Source organism: Haliaeetus albicilla, chromosome 19 (genome assembly GCF_947461875.1).
Source record: "Haliaeetus albicilla chromosome 19, bHalAlb1.1, whole genome shotgun sequence".
NCBI classification, from domain to species: Eukaryota; Metazoa; Chordata; class Aves; order Accipitriformes; family Accipitridae; genus Haliaeetus; species Haliaeetus albicilla.
In genome coordinates, this window is record NC_091501.1 from 12,780,603 (window position 1) to 12,804,708 (window position 24,106).

General features: G+C 38.3%; 1 protein-coding gene across 12 annotated transcripts in view; it reads left to right on the forward strand.

The window, feature by feature from the left end:
- ERC1 (ELKS/RAB6-interacting/CAST family member 1) overlaps nucleotides 1-24,106 on the forward strand; it is a 305,364-nt gene that overhangs the window by 226,905 nt on the left and 54,353 nt on the right. For all 12 annotated transcript variants that reach the window (XM_069807691.1, XM_069807694.1, XM_069807693.1 and 9 more), the window contains one exon: nucleotides 18,874-19,018. In XM_069807691.1, the coding sequence (XP_069663792.1) occupies nucleotides 18,874-19,018 (145 nt within the window). The remainder of the gene's footprint in view (nucleotides 1-18,873; nucleotides 19,019-24,106) is intronic.

Here is a 24,106-nt window from a genome sequence, read left to right on the forward strand (position 1 = left end):
TCCCATATATGTGTGGGCGGGTGTCATACACGCTCATTTTACGTTGTTGGATTTGAATTTGTTTTTTCATGATTATGAGAACTCTGCAGAATGTATGCGGGCTTGGAGTGATTCAACTGCATGGAAAATTGAGGAGAGGATGTCAATTAATATAAACACAGCTTTTGACCGTGTCCTTTGGGGAGGCAAATTGTCTGATCTTGTTTCTCATGGTTAAATTGCTCATTGGTCATAAATTGCATTTTTTTTGAGAGGAAGCAATGCACTGTCTGAGGTCATGCAGTCCTCTGCTACCCATTCAAGTCTGTCTTGGAGAACCTTCTCAGCTGCCATTTTTTATTTCTGCTGCTTTGGTTTATGCCTACATCACTCCTTGCTCTGAAAGGGTTTAACAGAAACTAAAATTTCTCCTGTGGGTAGCATTCTTTCACTCTTTTCGGTAGTCTCTACTAGAGGAAAAGGAAAGGAAAATGTCTACAATTAGGTAGCTAACTCGAGACATCAAAAAATGGTAAAATGCTAATTTAAACAAAATAATATTGACTAGCCATATTAATGAAAAACTGCCATAAACTTTAATGTTGCAAAGCTGTTACAGTGTGATAGCCTTCTTGTTCTAAAACATTCTTTTTCCCAGAGAGTCTTTGAGGCCATTACTCTCAGCAGTATTTTCTATAGGCTGGAATAGGTTATATTTAGTGTGTGTACTTTATTTCTGCTTCGAGAGCAGACTCCCTGCTCTATTTTTAAATGAACTACTTCAAAATCTTTTGCAGTGAGGTGTACAAGACTGAAAAGGTAAATGACTGACTTTTCTGTGAAGAAGGTGTCTGTTCCAGTCAGGTTGTTATTGCTTTCCTCCCCTCAGAGTGACCTCTGCTATGAACATGCACTGGCCTCTGTCAGCGTCTTGATGGGGAAGAGGGGCTTTCATACATCTCTGAACACACTGTTCCCTTTGCAGCCAGACGAAAAGGCGCTGATCTCTCTGAGGAGTGCAGCGACGGCTCTGGAGCCACATGAAAGTTAGCAGTGTTAATCCCCTTGCTATGGCTTGTGGTAGACTTTGGTTACCACGCTACGCCATGGGTAACGCTTTCATAGGACATGCTCGTCTGGAGCGGAGGAAAAAAAGGTTACCTTGGTATTTGCTGTAACCTAAAAAAATTACTTGGAAAAGCTAGAGAGTTTGGCACATTAGTGGGCTTTTCATGGCATCTCTGGCATGTTTGTTATTGTTGCACAAATGAGCTCTCAGGTCTAAACACCACAAACGGATGTCTTGATTGACACAGATGTGATACCGTTACATTTGAATAGAAGATTATATAGAGTACCGCCATCAAGTGGAGAGGACAGAGGAGATCATTCTCATTTCTACCATTTATTCTACTTAGTTACCAGTATCTTCCCTTTGTCCCCGTCACACCAGTAACTAAAAAAGCAAGACGGGGGGGGGGGGGGGGGGGGGAGGAATAGCTTGTATTTCCTTTTGCTTGTCTACTTTGTTTTGCATTGAAATCATATTAATAATAAAACATTACCTGTCAGAGTTTTTGAGAATAGGATTGGGGATTACACATTCTAGATAAAACCTAAAAATCAAAACTTGCTTTTTCACTCCACCCTTGAACCCATTCTTGCTGCAAACGATTAGCTAAAAAACTCTTAGGGATCTGCCGGTGCTAATTTCTATTTTATCTGAAGATGATTTTGCTAAGCAGCTTAAGGTGCTTTCCTGCCATAGTCCCTGAATGTATTACTATCATGCGTAAATAAGCTTTTAAAGATGAAATGTTATATAGGTCCTTTGGTCAAACCTATATATGTTCATTTAATAAAAGACTAAGACACCATAAAGCATCCCCACAAGGAGACAGGGTTATGATTACATTTCTCGACCTCTACAAATTTCACTTTGCAACCTTAAAATGTTGTTTTATTAAGTATGATTCTAGGTGTATTTTTAAATAGATAGATGGAATGCTGAAAGTTTTTCAGGAATGTTTAATGAATATTTAAAGACATTTAGAAGGCACAGGGAATCCTGTCCCTTAATACAGCTCTTACTATATGAAGTCAATGGGAATTTTGTCTTTGGTTTCAGAGAGAACACCATCCATGTTTGCTGTGGTGATGAAATGATCGCTTTTTTCTTAATGCTAGCATTCAAATTGTTAAAAACCTGTTCAGTTATAAAAATCTGCTGTTTTCTGTTGGTAGTAAAATAGCCAGCGTAATTAGAATTACTGGAAAAACAAAGTCAAGAAAGATCTATTCTTTTTTTTTTCTTCAGTTCATTAAGCCATTTGAGGTATTTGCACTATGCCTAAAATATTATTTTACTGGTTTGTGACATCCTTTATTATTGATTTGGCTCACACAGGAATTGAACAGAAATGTTTTTGTGTCTCTTCTTAGAAGGGTACTGTGGCATTCCATATCTCTTTCTTTTCAATATAAGAAACTGCTGAAGATGTTACACATGTGTTGGGGGTGGCACGCCAAGATTTCTGGTATCTAACAACACTAAGAGAAGTTGGCTGAAGGGAATTTTGGCTCCTTGAAAGTTTAATAAATATTGGAATTCTGGTGAAATTCTAGAAGTTATGGAAATGCTAAAGTTCTGGAAGTGTTGCAGAAGAGCAGGCAGGGTGAATAACTTGCTATGAATTAATTAACTGTTACAATTTGTGAGCAAAGTAATGAATAAGCTGATAAAAGATTCTGATAATGTAAAGAATTAAAGAATAAGCTTTTAATTAATACCAGTCAACTTGATTTGTGTAATATGTGTAATGTCAAAAAAATGTGATATGATTCCTTGATTATCTCCAAAGTTTGGTTAAAAAAAAATTAGCTTGTTTAATAGAAATAACTTTTTGCATTAAATATAATTAGACTTCTGTAAACAACCAATTCCCAACATTATGTATTAACGCTGTATAGACAATATGCTTAAAGTGAGCATTATCTGTCAGCATTTACCAATTACAATTAAAACTGAACAGTGGTATTTATATTTGAGCTTCATAGATTTTGGTACTAGGCTTGATGCTAATAATCATTTTATCAGTGAGCTGGAAGTAAGTGTAAAATGACAGTCAATGGAACCTGCAGGTGATAAAGAAAATGGCATAGTGTTACCTAGTGCTAAGAACAGACATGTAGGGCAATTTAAATTGCTTCTTAATGTGAACTCATTTACACAAAGTGCATCTGAACATTAGGCATATAAATTAGAACAATATGGAGTCTACTGTACACTGTTTTGAAAGAATCACTTGGAAAAGTCCTAGCGATGTTACGGAAAAAAGCAGTGTGACATTGGCAGCAGAAGGACTTCCACTACATAAAAGTAGGATTAATGAGTACGAATAGAATGAGGATTTCACTTCTATTTTATAGGATAGTTGATACAGTTGTCACAATACTCTGTATAGTTCTAATATCTAGAAAATGAAATAATAGTGATATTAAAACACTGTTTATTCCAGGAGAGACAGTCAAAACATGGATCATTATCCAGAAACTGAGGACAGAAAAGTTAGGATTAGAAAGACATAGGACTTTCTGAGAGTGAAAATTATTAACCACCAGGACAAACTCACAAGGATATGAGCCAGTTCCTCAGGGCTTTCAGTCACAAGTGGATGTCCTTTTCCTACCCCCCCCAGAGTAAGTTATTGGCTTCAGTGGGAGCAACTGGATACGATGTATTTGTTCTGTACAGGAAATCAGAATGGATGAAATCAATGAATAAGCCTTGATTCTGTTTACTGTAAGCTCTGAAACAATCCACCAAAGTGAAGGAGATCCTTTAAGTAAGATAAAACAAAATAAAATAAGCAGGTGAAAGAAGTAGTTTTCCACACAACTGTTTTTGCTTGTAGGAAAAGTAATTGTGAAACAAATAGCTTCAGGAGGGTTCAGTCTTGCACAATCTGATGTGTTTAGCATTACTTACATCTGTTTTCTCAATCCTTCTCTTTTTCTCTTTCCTTATCTAGATTTTTTTTTCACTTTGACAAGTTCAATAGTATTCTTGGCTTTCAGTGTTTGATGAATTCTCCCCTAAATGTCCCCCAAACTTCCCCTCCTCTATGACTTTCTCTTACGTCCTTGCCCTCTGAAAGTCTTTCAGGTGTGTCTCAGTACATGTCAGCTTCTTATTCCCTAGCTATGTTTTTCATGAAATAGCTTCCCATGGACATGTTACCTTGTTATGTCTATAGTTTTAAGATTTGAAAGAACTTTGAAGAGTGAAAATAATCAGGATCTCTTCCACTATTTGCAGGGTGATTGTACAGAATGTCAGCAAAGCCATGGGAAAGTCTTGCCTTTTGTCAATAAATGCTCGAAGGGAAGCTTCCTTCTCTTTTCTTATTCATTCTCCTCATTGTTGAATGATGCATACTGAAAAAATATACCCGAGTGAAACTCATTCCAGTGATCCATTATGGATCTGAAGGAGGCAAAGCAAGTTTTTCTTCTGTACCATTTTGTGTGAACATGGGAAGCCTCTATTTGAAGAGTGTCCTGTTGCTTTCAAGGAGACCAGCAGAAGTGCAGTCATGGCAGGTTGCTCCTCTACAGCCCAGAAGGTTTATGTGATTTAAGAGTTTAGAGATAAGGTTCCCCAGAATATTTAGAGCAGAAAATACCAACTGCTTTGTTTCGTGGCTTAAAGCGAGTTTTCGTTTGTTCTTTCTCCTGAAAATGTAACCTGTGGCGTAAAAGCAACATTACTCTTAGCTGAGAGTGAGAGTTGTCAGGAGTCGAACAATACTGTCATCTCTGTCACCACCTTAGTTTCTTTCCAGATGCCAAACCCAAAACTCAGATCACAGTCTTTGATCACAGTGGGAACATCCATACTACAAACTAAATTGCATGGCAGGTTCTTCAGCTTGGGAAAAAAAAAAACCTCTCGGTGAAGGATCTGCTTGCAAACAGAGAAACCAATGAGTTACTTTTCAATTCCTTTGTTGCCTTGACAAATTTTCACAGTGTGGAAGACACCTAAAAGCTAAAATGGAATGAAAGATAACAGACGGAGAATATTTATTTCTTGGGTGGGGAGCTATGGCTGAAGAATAGGATTATATCAGTACATTGACTCCATGGTCTCGTCACCACAGTAATCTGTTGCAGAAGGAGGCAGTTTCTAAAGGTGGTATTTAGCGTTAAAGGCAGCAGGCCTCGGGCAGTGCAGGCCAGCAAGGAGAGGCAGCGGTGGGGCTGAGACCTATTGTTTCTGTAAGTGGTTCAGGGCTGTCCAGGTGTCCTGATTTAAAGGCTGCTCCTTGAGACAGGAAATTGTATCTTGTTCTGAGGTTTACTGTAATAAAGTACATAGTCCTGGGGGAATGTGCTGCTGGGCCCATGAATCACTTTATGGGCTGGCTGCTCTGACCTCAGCCCTGTGATTTATTCACGCCATACCGCAGCAGGAATGGCAAAAATGCAACCGGCGCATGGTCTTCCCAGCCTCCCCCCCCTCCAACCCAGATGGGCCTGTAACTGGGAGGCTGCCATAAATCCATAAACGCAGGTTTGCGCAGAGCTGGCAGTTTAGCTTGTCTTGCCCAAGAGCTCTCTGCTGTGTGTGTCTGTTGGGGATTTGGTGGTAGGGGAATCCTCTTGCTTTTCAGGTGTTTCCTTCATAGCTTTGTGGCCCTGTAGCTCCTTGAGTTTCTTGTGTGAAGGAGTGAAAAATCTCGGTGCAATCGTGGTACCCTTAGCAAAAATAAGGCAGCTAGAAGTGTGCAAGATTTTGGTAATCCCCTTTTTCCTTTAAGCTAACAATAAATAAAAAAAGGAGACTGACTGTTTTCAGCTCAGGATGTCACTGTTTTCCAGATGTTACCAGATGTACTCGTACAATTCTTCTCTTAAGTAAATAGTAGTATTTGCATTTACAGAGGTAGTTAAATGATGTGCTTTTGGTCAAACCACAAGTGACAGGCATGAAGAGTAGATCCTGACTCTCAGCTCCGCTAAGCCATGTTTCTATTTCAATTGACTACGTTTGTTTACGTGTGTTGCAGTTAGCAGATGTTAGTTTTTAAAATCTAACGCTTTTCTTTGTTGGTGGTCTTCCCATCTCAGTTTATAAAAGATTTATTCTGCATGAAGCATCCTTATATTTTTCTGTAAATTCATTGGTCCATACACTTCAGAAAATGCTCAGAATTTTTGTTGATGTTGTGTAAAATACTTATTTCTTAAGGATAGTTTCAGGATTAAAAGTTGCCCAATTCATTCCTGTTCACCCTGCCTCGCAGTTATTTTCTGCCCCTGTCCCCTGTGAATCTCCATACAATTCTCCACTGTATATTCTTGCCATGAATTTGTCTGTTTTAATCTAATAATTTTAAATAGTTTAGACATTATATGGAACTGACAGAAAGAGCCATTTTTTCTTCTAATAGTTTGTAAATAATACTGTTAGAATGAAGAAGCTGTAACCCATAAAGCCATCCTCTTCTTTGCAGCACACTTGAATTTCTGCCTTGACCTTCTCATCCTGAAGTCAGCCTTGGAAAATATGCACAATTTTTCCATAAAGTAGATAAAATTTAAACATCTTGAAATTTAGCAAGAAATTAACCTTTCCACAAGTCTCAGTACCTAAGTAGATGCCAAATTATACTTCTTAGCAATGGTACAACAAATTAAAGGGCAAATATATCAAAACAAGCATGAGGTTACCTGCAGGAGGGTATGGGAACTTCCATTTGTCTATAGTGTAGACAGGTTTTCGTGAGAGCCAGTATCTCTGTGTGATACAAGCTGCTTTACATTTGTTTCTTCTATTTCATATCCTTGAAATTGGAGTTTTTTACTTTTTCTAAGATACTGGAGTTATATCTGTAAATTTATATGTGATAATGTTTCCTCAATGAGGGCACTTTTCATGGAAGTTTCATTTAAACTACAGGATAAACACAGCTTCAAATTTGTTCAATGGAAAAGGTGTTGGTACCTGGAATTTGCTAAAATGAGTTTTTTCCAATTCCCTCACATATTAATTACTTGCTCTCTCACTTTCAACACATTGCTTAAGTTTCATGTACTTGTGTCTCATTACAAAACATAGGCAATAACGACTTAATTTGAGATTGTTGAGCTTCATTAGTTTGTTTATGAAAACCCTTTAAATTTGTACATGAAAAAAGGCTTTGCATAACAGAATGTATCATTATGTTTAGCAGGGATCTGATGATGAAGGGTTGTCAAGGGTCTGTTTCCACGGTTTAGATCAGGCTTAACAGTGCTTGTTCTAGAGCAGAGTATGCATGCTCAGTTTCCTAAACTGTTTTTTACAGCATGCAGCTCCAGTTTCTTCTCATTCTTCCCATGAAGAACAGGGACAGGATAGAGATAAAAACAGAAAAGAAAATGGTAGGATTCTCCCTACTTACTGTGGAATACCAGTTGCTTTAAGCACCTGGAAAGTTGTTTATCTTCAGAGCTCATCAGAACATACTGTAGTGCCAATTCAAACAAATCTTCTGCACTGAGAGACTGCAAGAAGCTACACCTAATTTCAGACCCAGATCTGAAAAAAGAAATTAAATTAAACCTCTCAGCCAGGCCCCTTCTACTGCAATAACGGAACTACATATATCCAAATTTTATCCATAGTCCCTGGCACCTGCTCCATTCCTGTCCTCCACCCTTTCAACAACTTCTGTTTGCTTAGAAACACTTTTTTGGCACTGCTTAAGCAGCGGTCATTGAAGATACAAGGAGCAGGAGGCAAAGTGATGCCTCAGTGCTGAATGAAACTGTTTCTATCCTCTTTTTCCCCTGATGCTGCTATACCTGGCCTTATCCAGACGTTGGTGTTTCTTGTGCTCCCTTTTCAATCCATCTCCTGGGCAGCAGCAGCAACCAGAAAAGACTGAAATCCAGGTAGTAAGCATTAAGATGAGGATGGAACAGATGTCAGCATTAGCGCTGCTGCTGTTACTGTCGCCAAATGCTAAGCCATCCTTTGCAGAGTTAATGTAAGCAGTCCAGTATACGGTGTCTGACCTTAGAGGAAATATACCTTTTTAGAAACCAGACAAGGTGGTTCTGGAAAAGAGGATTGGACTATTGTAGAAAAGAATCCTCAGAGAAGAGGGAGGAGGGAGCTAGGTGAGACACATCCAGGTTGGTAGTCAGATAGACAGTAAATAATGAAAGCAAACTGTAACTCCAGCAAGAAAATTTGTTGAAATGCAGAGGAAAATTGAGATGTTTGTAAAAGAACAACAAAATTAAGTAGCTCTACACATCTGGTACGTAACGTGAAACCAGATGTCACAGGGATAATGGCAATTAATGGGAAATAGGATAATAGTCACAGCTGGAATGTGGGTACAAGTTGTTCAGGAAAGCTGGAAATGAAAGTACAGGTGGTGTATATTAATGATACTGGAGATTCTGAGGAAATAGAAAAGTGATAGCATGAATGAAATAGCATTACTTTGAGTCAAAATAACCTAAGGACCATAAAAGGAATTATACAAAGAGAGTGGATGGTAGTCTGCTATGGCTTTTAGGTGTAGAGTTGTGGTAGATGTAAATAACAATGGAGAAATGTGTTTTTATGGGAGACATCTATTTATTGGATACAAATCAGAGAAACTGCTGAACTTCTTAACTCAATATTTACTAGATCACCAAGAAGTAATGTTGATTTAAGACTTCAGGATTGTAATAAGTGTTGATACTAGAGAAAAAATCATCACCAAAACCAACTGTAGTGACCACAAATTGAGTACACTTATATTTAAATTAAAAAACTATGCTAAACAAGTGAAGTTTTCAATTTCAAACTAGTAAAGTGAAAAATTAAAAATATTAGGTAGCAAGTAAATTGGACAGAAGGACTCAGAGATTCAAGTGTAGAGGAAGCAGGGAATTTATTTATATCAATAGTCCAAAACGATGACATCTTTGCATCCCAAACAAAGAGGAAAAAGTATAAGGAAGAGTTACAAACCTAACTGGCTGTGTATCTGCATCCAAAAGGAAATTAGCAGCAGCCTTAAAAATCGGTTCAGAGAGAGATGTTTCTGGGACGCAGAAATTACAGGAATAAAGTGAGAATTATGAAAACTCATGCTGAATTAGACCTTCCAAAGGAAATCAAAGCAAATAATAAAACATTCTATAGCGACAGATATAAAAAGATCAGGAAAAAATGTGGAACCGCAATGCACTGAGGACATGGCTAGGACGAGTGATGATATGCATATGGTCCCAAAATCAAATTAATTCCTTTGCCTTGGTTTCCAGTGAGCAGACAGATAAAATATAAAGAAAGGAAGGTATGACGACCTATCAGAATGAGTATGTCAAGCATGGAAACAAGACAGATGCACAAAGAAGTGAGATGCATTATACTAACCAGAAATACTTGTATCTAAAGGTTGGATAGTTTTCTTAAAACAGCTATGTTATAAATCATGACTTGGGTTTTTCACATGATCAGAAACCACGCTACGACTGCAGTATTGCTATCATTGTTTGACTGATATAGCTGAAATTTCTTTCTACCATCTTTCACCTGGGGTCTGATTCACAAAGACATAATTAAAGAACAGTTATGTTCACTTTAGTAATTGTGGTTGGTTGAAGTGTTATATCAATGTGAATTCCATGATTCACTTTCCATTCTGATGTTTTGGCAGCACTGGCTTTGGCAGCTAAGGGTTTGACACTGTCACAGCATCTTGAAGAGCTGCAGTTCCTGTAGGGGTAAGGAACCTGTGGTCAGATATAGGTTCCTCCTGTTTATTCTGGGCTGGGTTTTAACTGGATTGCCAGGCTGCAGGGATACACAGTCACTGATGCTGACACCAGGGAAGGGGCAGGAACCTGAAAATGGGAGGGCAGAACCATCTCTTTCAGCAAGAGCCCTGTCTTGTGTCAGCTTAAGCCGATTGTGAAACCACATGCTAAACTAAAGCTCAACCTGTACTTGGCTGTGTCACAGGAAACGAAACTAGAGCTGCTTTTCTTATAAGGTCATTTTTTAAATTCTGGTGGATGTATTCTGGTGGCCTGTATTGCCTGGATGAAAATTATACCTTAAGTTTGTGCTCTATTTGCACTGCTGTTAAACTGCAGATGAAGACAGACAGCACATGTTTCAGGACTTCCTTGTCAGAAAAGCCAGCTCTGTGGAACTCGAGAGCCTTGTGAGTACGTCTGTCTCTCATCCAGCTTCTGCACTGAAGGCTGGTAAAACAAGGGTAGCTGTGTTAAAAAAAATACTACCCTTTATAGGGACAAATCTCCCATAACATCAGGTGCCAGGATTGAAGGTTCCTTCTAAAATGTGCCATCTTCAAGAACTCCCACTCTTCACAGGCAAGTAGGTAAGGCTCATGTACTATCAGTTAACAGCTGTGGTGTGCAACAGCCACTTTTTCACTGGAGGAATTAATCAATAAAAATAGCTCAGGAAATTAGTAGTGGGTTGGAATGTCCCTCTGCAAAAGCTTTAGATTTTTTTCTGGACATGCTGGCAGACACAGTCTGGAGCTGTACTGCAATTCTGAGTGCTCAAAGCTCAGACACAAGCAGGACTAGGAACTGCAAATCTTTGCCTCAAGTGCCAAGGTGGTAAAAGATGGAAAGCTTAAGTAAAAGAAAGGCTAAAATATTGATGGGAAAGGTAATATAAAATATTTATAGGATTACTTGTGACTATATCAAATATGTTCAGGGAAAGGACTTTGAAAAGCATTGCTTATCAATCCTAGTAAAGAATGATGCTTCTGTGGTCCTAGACATTTAGGATGTTAGAGGAAATGTGTATAGGAAAGTCTAAATATGTTATCAGTATCTTTTCTTTTTTTTTTTTTAAACAAGGACAGCAGAAATGGTAATGATTCCTGTGTCTAAAATTAACATTGTTTATTATCACACCATTCATACAGTGGAAAATTAAAGGGGCATCTCTTTTGTCACCACACCACTCTTTTCACAAACAATTTATATTTTTATCTCTTGTCTTCCAGTTGTGGTCACTTGTATGTAATGACATTGAAAAGAACAGTAAAAAGGTGTAAATTCAAGAGGCTTCAATTTGCTGATGACAAGCAACTTTTTATTTTCTTCTCACTTGGTTTGCTTAAATCTGCAATTCCTTTTTTGGGAGCTGTCAGGGTGTAGATCAAGGGTGAGAAAGACTGCTGACGTGCCATCCAGACAAGGCAAAGGTAACTTGCTGATTCAGGAAACAAGTACAGGAATGGAAGGAATGGTATTATCCCTTTAGACTGAGGGTGTAAGGCTGTGTTTGGGAAATTTGCAGCCTGAGGTTTGATGATTCCCACATGTAATTAAAAAAGCAGGTGGCACATATTGCCAAGTTACATTTTTTTCCTACCTTCTTGCAGCAAGAGGTTGCTACTGTTTCTCTTGGATAAATGTTTTGCTCACTTTGGGATACTTTGTGCTTTTCATATAGCTGTATCTTAAATACTGCAGAAAGTGTAGCTGGTGCAGAATTTGGCAACTCATGAATTAAGTAAGGTACTGGTCTGTTAGCATTTTGAAATGGTGTTCTCTGGTATGACTGCCAGTATTTTTCAAGATTACTTTTAAGAACTAAATTCTGATACCCAGAGCTCTGCGAGGACTGCCTCCCTCCTGCGAGTACTGCAGGTTCAGTAACCACACTGCCAGGATGGTGGCTGTTAATTGCCAGGCTCTCAGGGTGTGAAACTGGAATTTACTCTCCACATGGTTCAGAGCAGTCAAAGTTTCTTAATTTTTGGAAGATGTTCTATAACCAGCAAAAAAAAGCAGAAAAAAATGTTGAGTTTGGAACTACCAATGTAGATGTGTTGATGCAGTTTGTGATGAAAAGGGTGACGTTAGCACCAGGAGAACTGTCCTATTGGATCAGCTGTTTGGTGTATTGTATTACTAGTTACTTTTTAAGAGTTTATCAGATGTGACCCACCCAAACAGTGTCATTCTACCAAACCCATAAAATTACTACATACTGTGTCCTAACACCTTTATGTTCTAAGCTGTCGCCTAAGTGTCTGTCTAGCTCTCATAATACTGCAATACTTTATACGAATCTCCTTGCCTACTAGTTCTTTATGTTGTTGTCACTTCGTGGGAGGGGTTTTTTAAATTCGTATGCAAATAATACAGTTCTGTAATGATTTGCCATGGTAAGTCTTACAAATGCCTGTGACAGAAAAGCATTAAAAGCTTGATCAGCATTTTCTGTAGGCTTTGAGTAAATGCAGTGGACAAAAATCAGACAACTGAAGCAAGTACTGCACAGGCAGCAGCTCTTTCCTTCTGTGGTGACTGAAGCCCTTACCACTGGAGCGAGTAAACAGTTTATGGAACAGCAGAACCTTTCCCATTTGAAGCCTTGTGAATTAAAGGCATAGCAGCCATAATTGCAGTTTATCTTAATATGCCAGGTTGAAAACTCTGGCAGGTCAGTCATCCCTCACAGAAGAGCAACAGTCTCTGTTGAAGGAACTGACTGGATTGCTATGAGCTTGTAGCTACCTGAGCTCTGCGAATTTGTCGGACCCTTAAGTGTTGTGGTTTAATGCCAGTTGGAAGGAAAACAGATATGATCCGTATGATGAAACTAGGCGTGATGGAATTATCCCAGTTCCTCAGTGACATTAAAATCAGAGGTGCTGCTGATCTCAATATTGCTTTTATATTATCTCATTCACACTTTCAGAAATCTCATAATTGAAATGAAATTATATCGAACAATCTATAACATTTCTGTGTGGAATTTGTGTTCTTTCTGACATATGTAAACGAATTCTTTTAATGAATATGTATAGTTGTTATGTTTTAAAACATCATTAATTCAGCACTGTTTGCAGCCTGTTATTCTTTCTAATTATACAGCTGATAAATATTCCAGCGTTATGACCCTGAGAACTATGCTGCAAAGTACGAAACTGATTTTTAAAATTCACTTTCTGTTATGTTTTACTGAAAGGATTCCTCTCCTTTACTAGGAAGAAGCTGTGAAGTAATTACAAAGTCTCCTGAAACCAAGTCCTGTAGAGAACCATTTAAAGACATCTTGATTCTATTTGTATTTGTAAGCCAGAGGACAAGCTTGGCTACTCTGGTAGTTAAAACATTCTTAGTGTTGTGGATGAACCTTTTTAATTACTACTTATTGGACTTATCCTGCTACAGCTTATTATCCAGGAATACAGCATATTAGTCCTCCAGTGCTGAAGGTTTCTGAGTAGTTAGAAAGTCTCATGTCCCCATTTGCAAAAATATGCTGTGGTTCACCAAAGAGGAAAAAGAGAAATGAAATAAGACTGGTGTCTACAGTGGTCCAGGGAGACGTGTTACCGTTTTGACTACACTGGACCCTAGGGTGATTTAGTGCTAATGGGACTGGGAAACTGAATCTGTATGAGCTGTAGTTCCTTATTTTCTAGGTTCATTCAAATACTTGGTCACTCAAACTACCAAATCACTTATTTATCCTCACCCAAGCCTGTACAAGAAATCTCATCTACGCTGTGTATGTCTTTTTCTAGGGCCTCTGTAAGCATGTGTATGAGATGGTAGCACCTGCCATTTTTACTAAAGTCACCGCAGCTGAAGTATTCCCTAAGAAAAATATTGTTCAGCCTCTAAAGTTAAATGCTGTACAATTCTTTGAGGCATTTCTTCTCTGCTACAGAAAGATTTAGAAAATACTGCTTTGCTGGATGCCTTTTATTTCTACAGCTTGTAGTATTAGTAGTATGTAGTAGTATAATAGTACATTGTTCTAATTTTTAAGCTTTCATTCAAAAAAAAGACTGTTTCTGTGGTTGAGGGATGTTCTTCAAGCTTTGCCTCGATTCAAGGCCTGTACTGAAAACCAAGCTGCAATTTAAACTGTTCCCATCTTCCCATGAGCTATATTCTCAAAATCAAACATTTCCATTCAAGGTCTGAAGGAGATGTGCCTTTGCACACTATTCTTTGTTGTGTTTTCACAAAAGTATTAGGATGGCCAGTAAATTCAACAGGACAACCTCATCAGGAATGCTTCAAGGGCTTACAATATTTGGCATCAGAAGAATTCAGTCATGACAATTTTCAGTGGTTTCTCAGCTCTGCAGTCATTGCTGCCTTCCATAAGATATTTCAGTCCTCTGGATCCATCTTGGATCCATCTTGGAGTTGGAGTCATTCATTATCACTATGTCCTTGGCATCAGCTATTAGAATTCTCAGTCCTAGCTGAACTGCAAACAGAATGGAGACTGTGCGTCAATCAGAAGTACTCCAGAGGCAGCTGTACTGCCATATTACTATTCTGTAGCTACACTACTACCACTGTCTGAAATACCTGAACTAACTTAAGCGAGCTACGTTTATGTAGTGACTCTGGCATTAGCTAGCATTTTAAAAAATCAACCATCTCGAGTTGTGCAGCAATTACATACTTCGCCTGCCCACTAGAACATTTCAGGACCTCTGATGTTGTGAACTGAAGACACACAGTTTGCTGAAGAAGCTAAGCCTGTACCACTGATGTTACCTAAACTAAAGCTGAGATTCTGTGACTGACGGCAGCACTCCTGACAGATAGGTTTTTTCACGTGCTACTAGCACCATTCACACAGCAGCCCATTTTCTCCTTGCTACCTCCCCTGTCTTTCTTACAGCATGTTCTTCTGGTCTTCCTGGGGATAACAGCTCTCAAGAAGGGAAAGCAGTCAGTTTTGTAGTGCTCTTCAGTCACAAACCTTGTCTTTTGCTTGGTGATATTTGTTTTTTCTGGTCTTTTAGAATCATTTTAGCAATTCCAAGCTCTGTTGAGAACAGCAGTGCACCTTCACAGACATGTCTCCTTTCAGCAGAGCCAACAGTGACACCTGCACTTCTCCCATATGAAACAGTACACGTTTAGCTTGCAGAATTCAAAAATGCAGCTACAATGCATGTATCGCATCTTTTCTTACTTTGGTTCAAACTTCATCTTGTTTCAGTTCCAGAAAACAGTCAGAAAGCCACAATGCCTTTCACCCCACTTCTTGGCCAGCACCCATCTCACACATGTTGTAGCACTGAAGTTTTTGGCCAGTAGGATGTTTTTTTCTAAGGTGTGGTAGCAAAGAGTATTCAGCAAAAAATTAGTGGACTGCTATTCATATCTTGTTGTCCTGGTCCTGGAGTTTTCACTTAAGAAGTAGAGATGGGCAACAAAGGATTTGATTGCAGAAGGTATGGTTTATGTGCTATTTGAGGCACCTCCAATTTCCATACCAGTGTAATGGCTATATAGATACTGTTACAGAGATATTCTTGGCTCTGGTCCTGAATCATTAGCGAGGATTGTGGGTTTACTATTAAAAGAGTAAGTGTTTCTTTAGAATCAAAACAGATTACTCTAAAGAAAGTGAAAATGACCAGAGCTCCAAGCCAGCCTGTCTTTCCCATGATACCAATAGCTAGAAAAAAGCAGAGGTCATGGATCATATTCTGTCACTTCGCTCTATTGATATTTTTCATGTTTCAGGCAGACATCCAAAATGGAATACTTTTCCATAAAGCAAAAGTAACAGAAAAGAAGTGGCAATAATAATGCACCCATTATCGGTCGTTCCCACAGCTACAATCTTGACACCACAACAGGGAATCTGATGTGCACCTTTTCCTTTCTTCTACTCTTTGCCTCCATTAAGTCATCAGAATATTTGTATTTCTTCATAGCACAAATGTTTTTAGGGTATCTTTCAGTTATCCTGAAGTGTCTAAAAAAATTGCCTAACTTTGTGGTATCATGTCTTGAAAGACAAGGAATAATTTAAGGTGCTAGTTTTTCTAGATATGATCTAGGCAGGATCCAAGTACTCTCTAAACTGGATCTGTCAGATTTTTGGTGTGCTGGTAGTCCACTTAGAGCAAGCGTAGTCTCTTAGCGTGTATGAGAAACACCTGTATAAATCCAGACCTAAATTCCCCCCAGAGAAAGTCCATTGTGTAAGTCCATTCTGCTGTCAGACGGTGAACAATTTTGTCTGTCGAAACACACGTTTTCCTCTTGAAATATATAGTTCTTTCACATTTTTTGATACAGGATATATGGCTTCAGTTGAGATCCTGATAATAGCAAACTTCTGTATATGGGTAGCTTCAGCAAAACTCTAGCAATCGTTGGAGTGACTGAGGGGATGAACAGAGATCACATCTTAGCAGTGGCTTTTTTATGCTCCAGTTTCTTCTGCTGTGCAGCAATAGAGGTCTTAAGCTTTCACTGGCATAAGTATTTCTAAGAGTTCTGTCACTGACTGGGATCAGAAGGAAGCCAGGTCATATATCAGTCACCCTCTTCTCACCGAAACCCGTAATGTGTAAGAAAAAGTTGTTCTTCCATCCCAGCTATCCCTCATCTGAAAGCAGGCATGGGCTTTCTCATCATTGAGTCAATTTTCACCCATCGTCCTGGCAAAACTTCTCACCTTTCAAGTGAGAGCAGTATGGTAGTTTTTCCACCTGTAAAAAATAACAAGAGCTTTTTAAATGTGGTGTCTCACCCATACAACTACCGTCTTCTCAGATCTGTCAGCAGGACTGCACGTGTAGTCACTTCCTGGTCCCATTCTATTAAAATAATGCGTTGAGGGTTTTTTTTAAGGGGCAAAACAGTATTGTTGAGACCTTTTAGAGCAAAGTGAAGAAGCAAATAAAAACGCAGTTGTTCTTACAGATTGGAGAAGGGATTACTAAGTATCCAGGACAGTAAGTTCTTTGTCCAGCTGACCTGCAGCCAGTGCAAGCTATCTGATTACATCCTACATATTTAGGTGTGCATCTCCCTGCACCCTTGATCTAAGCACTGAAATAACTGATGAAGCTATTTCACTCTCTGTCCTCAGAAACATTACAATATTAAATACATCTTTTCATGCTCACCAAGGTCATAAAATTTGTAAAGTTTTCAGCATTTTAACAGATAAAAATTTTGGTACTCCAGTAGTACCAGTCCTTTCCCTTTTCAAGCCTTCCGTTTAAAAGTCCGGTATGTTGGATACATATGTTTGAAACATCAATATTAAATTAAAGCATTGTCCATTTTTCCTGTTCTTCTCAAATTTTCTTAGTCGTGTTCATTCACATGGAGCTCAATGAGTACTTTTTGGAGCAAGTATTTTTGTTTTAGCCACAATTACAAATTCCTAACTAAGATTAAGTTAAGTTGTTTAAAAAGAAGATACAGGAAGAAAAAGAGAAAGCTATTTTACTACAAATAAAATCTGCTCAAGGAGTGGTAACAGGTGAATTAGAAAAAGAAGATTAGTGTCACTGCTACCCTCAACACTTTGCCAGTGTGATCCTAAGTCACCAGATTGTGCTGAGTCTTTTTTAAAAAAGATCTTGACAACAAACAGAAGGATATAATAGTATAATTAAAGGAAATCTTAATAGTTTATATTAAGCTTCTATAAATTCTCTTACATCTTTAATAAAAGACTAAGCGTTATGGCAATGTTATTAGCATAATAATTGCTATTGACATGATTAGCAGAATAGTTTTAACACATTTGATTATTTTTAAAAAATCATTCTCTGAAATTAGCAATATTAATAATCTTTTCTTTATAAACTACAGCAGGTAGAAATTTGGATTATTTGGGAATTTGGAATTTTTACTACTTTATTTAACTGCAGTTGCAACTGAATTTTTAGATGAAAGGTAGGTAGGAAATCTGTAGTATTCGGAGCTTGTTTTTCATCATCACTCCTGCATGATGCCATCTTTCACACCACCACAAGTGCCTAGGACCTCGTTTTATTCCTTCTTTGTGCGGTGATGAGAGGTGGGACAAGCCACCCTATTGGGCAATAAAGCCAAAGTTTTCTTTTATGTCCTGTTGCACATCCTGATTTGGCCACACCAGCTAAAGGTGAGAATTAAGGTCAAAGGACAGAAATAGTTGTTTTCCCTAACATAGAGCGATCCTTTGAGTTCATTTGAGAACTACTGTTTTATGATCAGGGCTATTGTCTTTGTCTCCTCTCTTCCCAGTATCTATAAAATGTTTCTGAACTCTATTTGTAAGAGGTTTTTGGTATTGGGAAAGAGTATGGCAAGGTTGTGTTTCTATATCTAGTTATTACAGTGCTTGACCCTCAAGATCTTGCTACAGGATACTCTTGCTTACACCATTTCTGTAGGCTATAAAGGGTTTGTGATGAGGGCAGGCCTACCTTTGTCTTAATTACACAGGACATGCATCCAACAATCTCATTATGTTGGTTGCTCACAAGAAAAGTCAAAGAATAGCTCAAGTATCCTTGAAGGCATCTATTTCAACATCTGTCATGTAGCACAAAAGTGTCTGTGTCTTCATTTCCTTCTGGGAATACACTGTATTGTTCAAGTGATTTCAATAAACTTGTCACATGCCACCTTACTTCTAAAATAGCTGCATGAATAGGCAGTATAACCTAATATAATTTAACACAGAAGTCTTATAATTAGTCCAGTATTTGTGTATTCTCAAAATCTGTTCTGGAAGTGTTTAGAACATTATAAACAATGAAAATGTTCAGCCAAAGTAATAATAAATGGTAGTTATTAAAAACTAAGAAGCTGAGTGCAGAATAACAACATATTATTATGTATTTTTCTTATCCTATAAGCAACAATTTGGTATCAGCACAGCCATTTAGGGGGAGGCAGGTGGGTCTTGACTTTCTGCTCTACCAATGGACGTATAACCATGACAAACATATTTATTGCTTCTCTTCAGAGTTGCACGCTGCTACAGCATTTATGGTATGTTCAACTCTTTATGGAGGCTTCCTCTAAGTTTTGCAGAATAATAATGTATTTCTATGTTTTTTTCAGACAAGAAGCCCTTCTTGCTGCCATTAGTGAAAAAGATGCCAATATTGCTCTGCTAGAACTTTCATCCTCTAAGAAGAAGACCCAAGATGAAGTGGCTGCACTGAAACGAGAGAAAGACCGTCTTGTGCAACAGCTTAAGCAGCAGGTGAGTAGAGGAGAGCTAGGAAAGAAACTGATTAATAATCTGATGTGAGATTATCTTGATTTATGGAACTAATAATGTATTATTCTGTCATATGTTGGGATAGAAAGTACCTAAATAATAATTTCAAACTAGCTACCAGTCATGAAGCCTGTAAAATATGGTGGGGAAAAAAGAAGTCTCAGTGTTGAGGTCAGTTTCTTTGTGTCACTGCCTGAGAAGCAAATGTGTGATAGAATGTATAGGAAACTGTGAATGAAAAGGACATTGGTTATTATCTTCTACAGGCACAAATAACCACAGCTTCAGGGAAATGTAGTGATGCTTCTCTTGGTGGTCTGTATTTGCCTTGTCGGGGAAGAAGCGTACATGGAAGAAAATTCTCCTTGCTGTAAAGCTCAAATATGAATGTGTTACACCATACAGTCTCTACTGTGATTTCTAATCTGCGACAAGAGCACCATATGGGAATGCCAGCTACTAGAGTGCAATTTGGGAGGTCTCATACTTGTGAGGTGATTGGTCCTTTCCTATTTCTGGCCTCTCCCATTTCCAAGATCTTTTCCTGTTGGCATAACAATCAGAAAAAGTGTGTTTCTATTCAAGCATTTAATATTGTGTTTCAGTATTGAATGCAATGTGAAAAATACATTGCTAATAAAACACAGAGGAAGCAAAAGACATCCCTGGCAATAAGAGATTTAGGATCTGAAAAATATGTGTAGATTTTTCACTTCAGCACTTCTGGTGGGTTTTTTCTGAGTTATTCCCTTGCCACATTCCCTGTAATAGCACATATGCTGCTGCCAATCCAGAATCAACTTCTTCAGTGCCACCGCTTCCATCTTCATAAAGTTTTATGTGCAACATTTCATCTGTCAACCAGATGATTTCTGTTGCTGTCAAAGACAGTAAGACAAAACCAGGTCTGCTTTCTGACAAGGGATTTCTCTGCTTCTTCCTTAGGAAACACAAGTAGATTATTGGCCATGTATTTTTAAGATAACAATTATTTAAGGTTTAATTTAAGAACAGTAGTTTTGTTGTACCCGCTTCAAAACAAGCAAAAAGTATAGTTTACAGTCTTGTATTATTTACTTTCAAGCAACAGTTGTAATTACTTTCTGTTGTCAGCCAGATGACCTCCTACTAGAACAGGATTCAGAAGTGGTCACAGCATGTAAAGTATTTCTTTTCTTCATGTAATTGTCTGTAGGTGTTAGCAGCCTTAATATACGTTACCACTCATTCCATGAGAAATTGGAACTTTATTGTCAGTTCTTGTTGTCCTAAGTTTAAATTCTAGCCCTTGCCCTTCCATTTCCTTCTGATTATCTCTTGTGGGTAGATGGAATGATCTTTAGTGTTTTGTGGTGGGTTTTTTCCTGCTGAAAATTTGTGTATATTTGATTTATATATTAAGGTTTTGATTATCGTATTATTGTAATGACTTAGGTTTCAGTTAGGTGATTTTTTTAACATTGTTGTAGTTCATATCATTATTTTTCAGTGCTGATAAGTCTTACAATATCATATACTGTTTCTAAAAAGGCATGGCCATTTCACTTAAGGATACCCATTCTAGGTGCTTTTCTGTATAGGTGTGGGATACTTAATTTCGCAGATAAAATACAATTGCAAAGGACATTAATTTGAAATTGTTCTTGCTATGAAGTGAGACCAATTCTGAGCTGATGTTGGAGCAATAGTCCTTTTTCAAACAATTCATTGGAATATCCAAATGCCTTTGAAGTTTCTGGTTCCAAAATTCCAAAACTGCCATCAGCTGTGAAGACTCATAGTTGTTTAAGATTGTCATCTTAAAAAAAAAATGAAGAAAGCAGAAAGTAATCTCCTCAACACATCTATGCTATGAGTAGTATAAATACAAGCTATATATAAGTAGTATAAGTATAAAATCACAGGTAATGGGGCTGCAAGGTATTCTCCAGTGCATCCCCAATCCCCAAGGCAGAATATATGTTTATATATGAACAATCTAAACTATATTTAAAACATACCTGAGAAATACTTATTTGACCTAATAGAGATTTGACACATCCTCCTTAAAATCTATCCTACATCTTAAGGATGTATCATCTTTTATCCTTTTTTGTGTGCAGTTTTCAACACATTGAAAGAAAAGTTCCTCAAAGTTACTTATCATGGGGCAGTAATACTCACCACCTCTGTAAGTTGCAGGGGATCTGAAATCGCATTTATTTTTTTCAGTACCAAGAGTTTTGGTGTGTAATTTTTCTGCATCAATTCAAATCATACTAACTTTGACAGCTCCAGAAATAGGAGATGGGTCAGAAGAGAAGGCTATGAGATTTTACGGGATCCTCATTACTTATATAGTCAAAGGGAATCTCATTTTTTCACATGCTTTGCAAATAATCTGTGTACTTGGCCCTTGTGGTCCTCTTCAGCTTTTACGGGTCACTAGCCTCATATTTACCAACAAAACAACTGTGCTGCTTCATCAGTTTAAGCTTTGTCTGCATGGACCCTTTTCTACATATTGAAACAAGGGTCCATCTGTGTTTGCCAGCTCCATAAGACCATTTCAGGAACTTCTGAAAAGTTTAGCTGTAATTCCTAAATTTACAGTAGAAATTGTGAATGAAACATCTCTCAGACTTGCAGATGTATTGAACACAGCTGTTCAAGAAAAGCAAGGGATGCCAGTTAATCAAGATCTTCTGGAAGACTTTGAAAAGTAGTTCTGGAGCCTAAAAAGTTTATTCAACCCTTCAGATTCAGAGCTGGGATCCTGACCTCAGCAATTCCTTCCTTCTGCCTTTAACATTGTCTCAGAACTGGTTTGCTCCATGATAAGTATTTGGTATTTCAGTCCATCCCATTTCTAGGAAATGCTTAGACTTTGTGGTGGGAAAGCAGCTCTTTCAGCTGGTTGGCATGCACGGTTGACTAAACATGACGTTTCCATGTACGTAGGATGCAAATAGAAATGCTGAGCAATATCAAGAGGGGGTGGTTTGTCTGAAGTTATGCATGCTGTGGTAGGTACCGTAGGCCTGATTGCTGAATCTCACTGTGAACTGGAAGGAGCCTCTGACAGAGGTAACACTTTAGGAAAGCAGTTTTCTGACTACACCGTAATAGTGAGTGTGAATGGATCCAAGTGTGTATGATAAGATTCAGATTATGCCTTTTCTTGTTCGTGCTGGTTATCATTGAGTTGCTACAATAGCAACCACTGTTAGCAGACTGACTTACTGTTAATTGGCCTTTCTCAGAGTGTAGAAAGATACAACTCTCTCCCAAAACAAAAACTCATCCTACTGATGAGCCTCAATTTACTACTTAAAAAATTCCAACTTCTTCAGCCCTGCAATTTTAGATTATTTTTATTTATTTGAAAATGTTGGTGAAGACACATAGATTCATCAAGGAAAGGTTATACAGATTCTGGAGGACTATGTGGTTATTCCTTGCTTTAACTCTCCTTTCTCCCTTCCCAACACTGTCCCGTTCCTGGTCGCTTGCACAGGAAGGGTATTACTGTGAAAGAGAGGGAAGGAGTCCTGCCAAAGACATTTTGGTTCTTTAATTTCTTTAACTATGTGTATTAAAGTTTGGATGAAGAGAGGCATTTCGGAAAGAGGATATGGCATCAATGTTGTTTTAATTTAGAGTTTCTAGGCTCTGAATTGCAGGAATGTGCCTCAATATAGAGACAATTTCCTAATGAGGCACTCGGCATTGACCAGGCTTTCCAGTAAATGGAGCTGCCTGTTTCATATTGGTTGTCAGTTTGTATGAGGGATTTCCTCTATCATTGGAAAGGCAGGCCAATTGCAGGGTGAGGGTCACCAAGCTAATGTGGTCCCAATTTACTTCCTCCTGGAGTACTTTGTCTCCGTGAGTAGTTCATGGAGAAGCAGTGGTTGGGAGGCTGCTTCACCAGAGGGGGCCGGGGCTGATGCAAGAGAACAGAGCTGAAGGTTGTCTAACACGGTCCAGATGTAGCGTGGCGAGCGCCAGCCAGTGTGCTTGGCTTATACGCCATGCAGAAGCCCGCGCGATGTGTGTCACGCTGGAACTGACGGAGACCCAAGGAGCTTTGGCCTGGGTTGTGGCAGCACATACACCTCTCATCTCTTAGAAAGTAGCCTGTTTGCCATTTATTCCTTTCCTTGTCAAGCTAAGTTTCAACTATCGGGGTACATTTATTGTAACAGGGTGAAGCGCTCCTCTGCAGCTTTGAGTTGTAAAGGGAAGGCGTATCTGAATGGGCTGAGGTTTTCCTGTTTGTGGGCTTTGAGTCTTAAACGCTTGGGGTTTTCGACTAGGAGCTGTTTGGAGCAAAGATTGTCATTTTCTGTGTTTGTACAGTGTCTAGCACAGTGAGGCCCAACTTGACCAACATCTCTAGGCACTACTGTGCTATAAATGTTAAGTAATAGTGGTGAAATTTTTAGGAGGCTCTGAACTGTGTCAGTGTCTGTTTTCTGAGAGCTTGGAGTATTTTTCAATTGAATTGTTTGTGAATCGCTGTATTCATTTGTATAATTATGTAATGTTTCATAATTATTCCCAATTCTTTTAAGTATACTGTAGCAAAAGTTACCAGGAACTAGCTTGATTCAGTGTTATTGATGACGGGATCTCAAAATTTTCATTTGAAGTGGTGTGACTCCAGGTTAGATTAATACTGGATACATTTTTATTATGCTGCCTTTTCCTAAATAAAAGTAATTTTCAGATCAGTTCCTCAGTCTTTTAAGAACATGCTGAATTTTGATCCTATACTTTAGCATGCTCGCAGAACCACCCAGCTTAAGTTTAAGCTTTCTCCACGTATTTCATAAAAAATTTATTTTCTTCTATCACACAGATTGTTAATGACAAATACTGAATAGTACTGGGCTCAGGACAGAACTCCATGTAACCCACTTGATTTATTCAGTTATACCTGTAATCTATTCTTAAAGACTATTAGTGAAGGAGACCTTCAGTCTTGGGAAGTCTTTTCTATGGCTCATCTGTCTTTATCATTATAATGTCATTCTGCATCTGTAATGTCCCTTACTGCAATTTAAGCTTACTACTACTTTTTCTGTC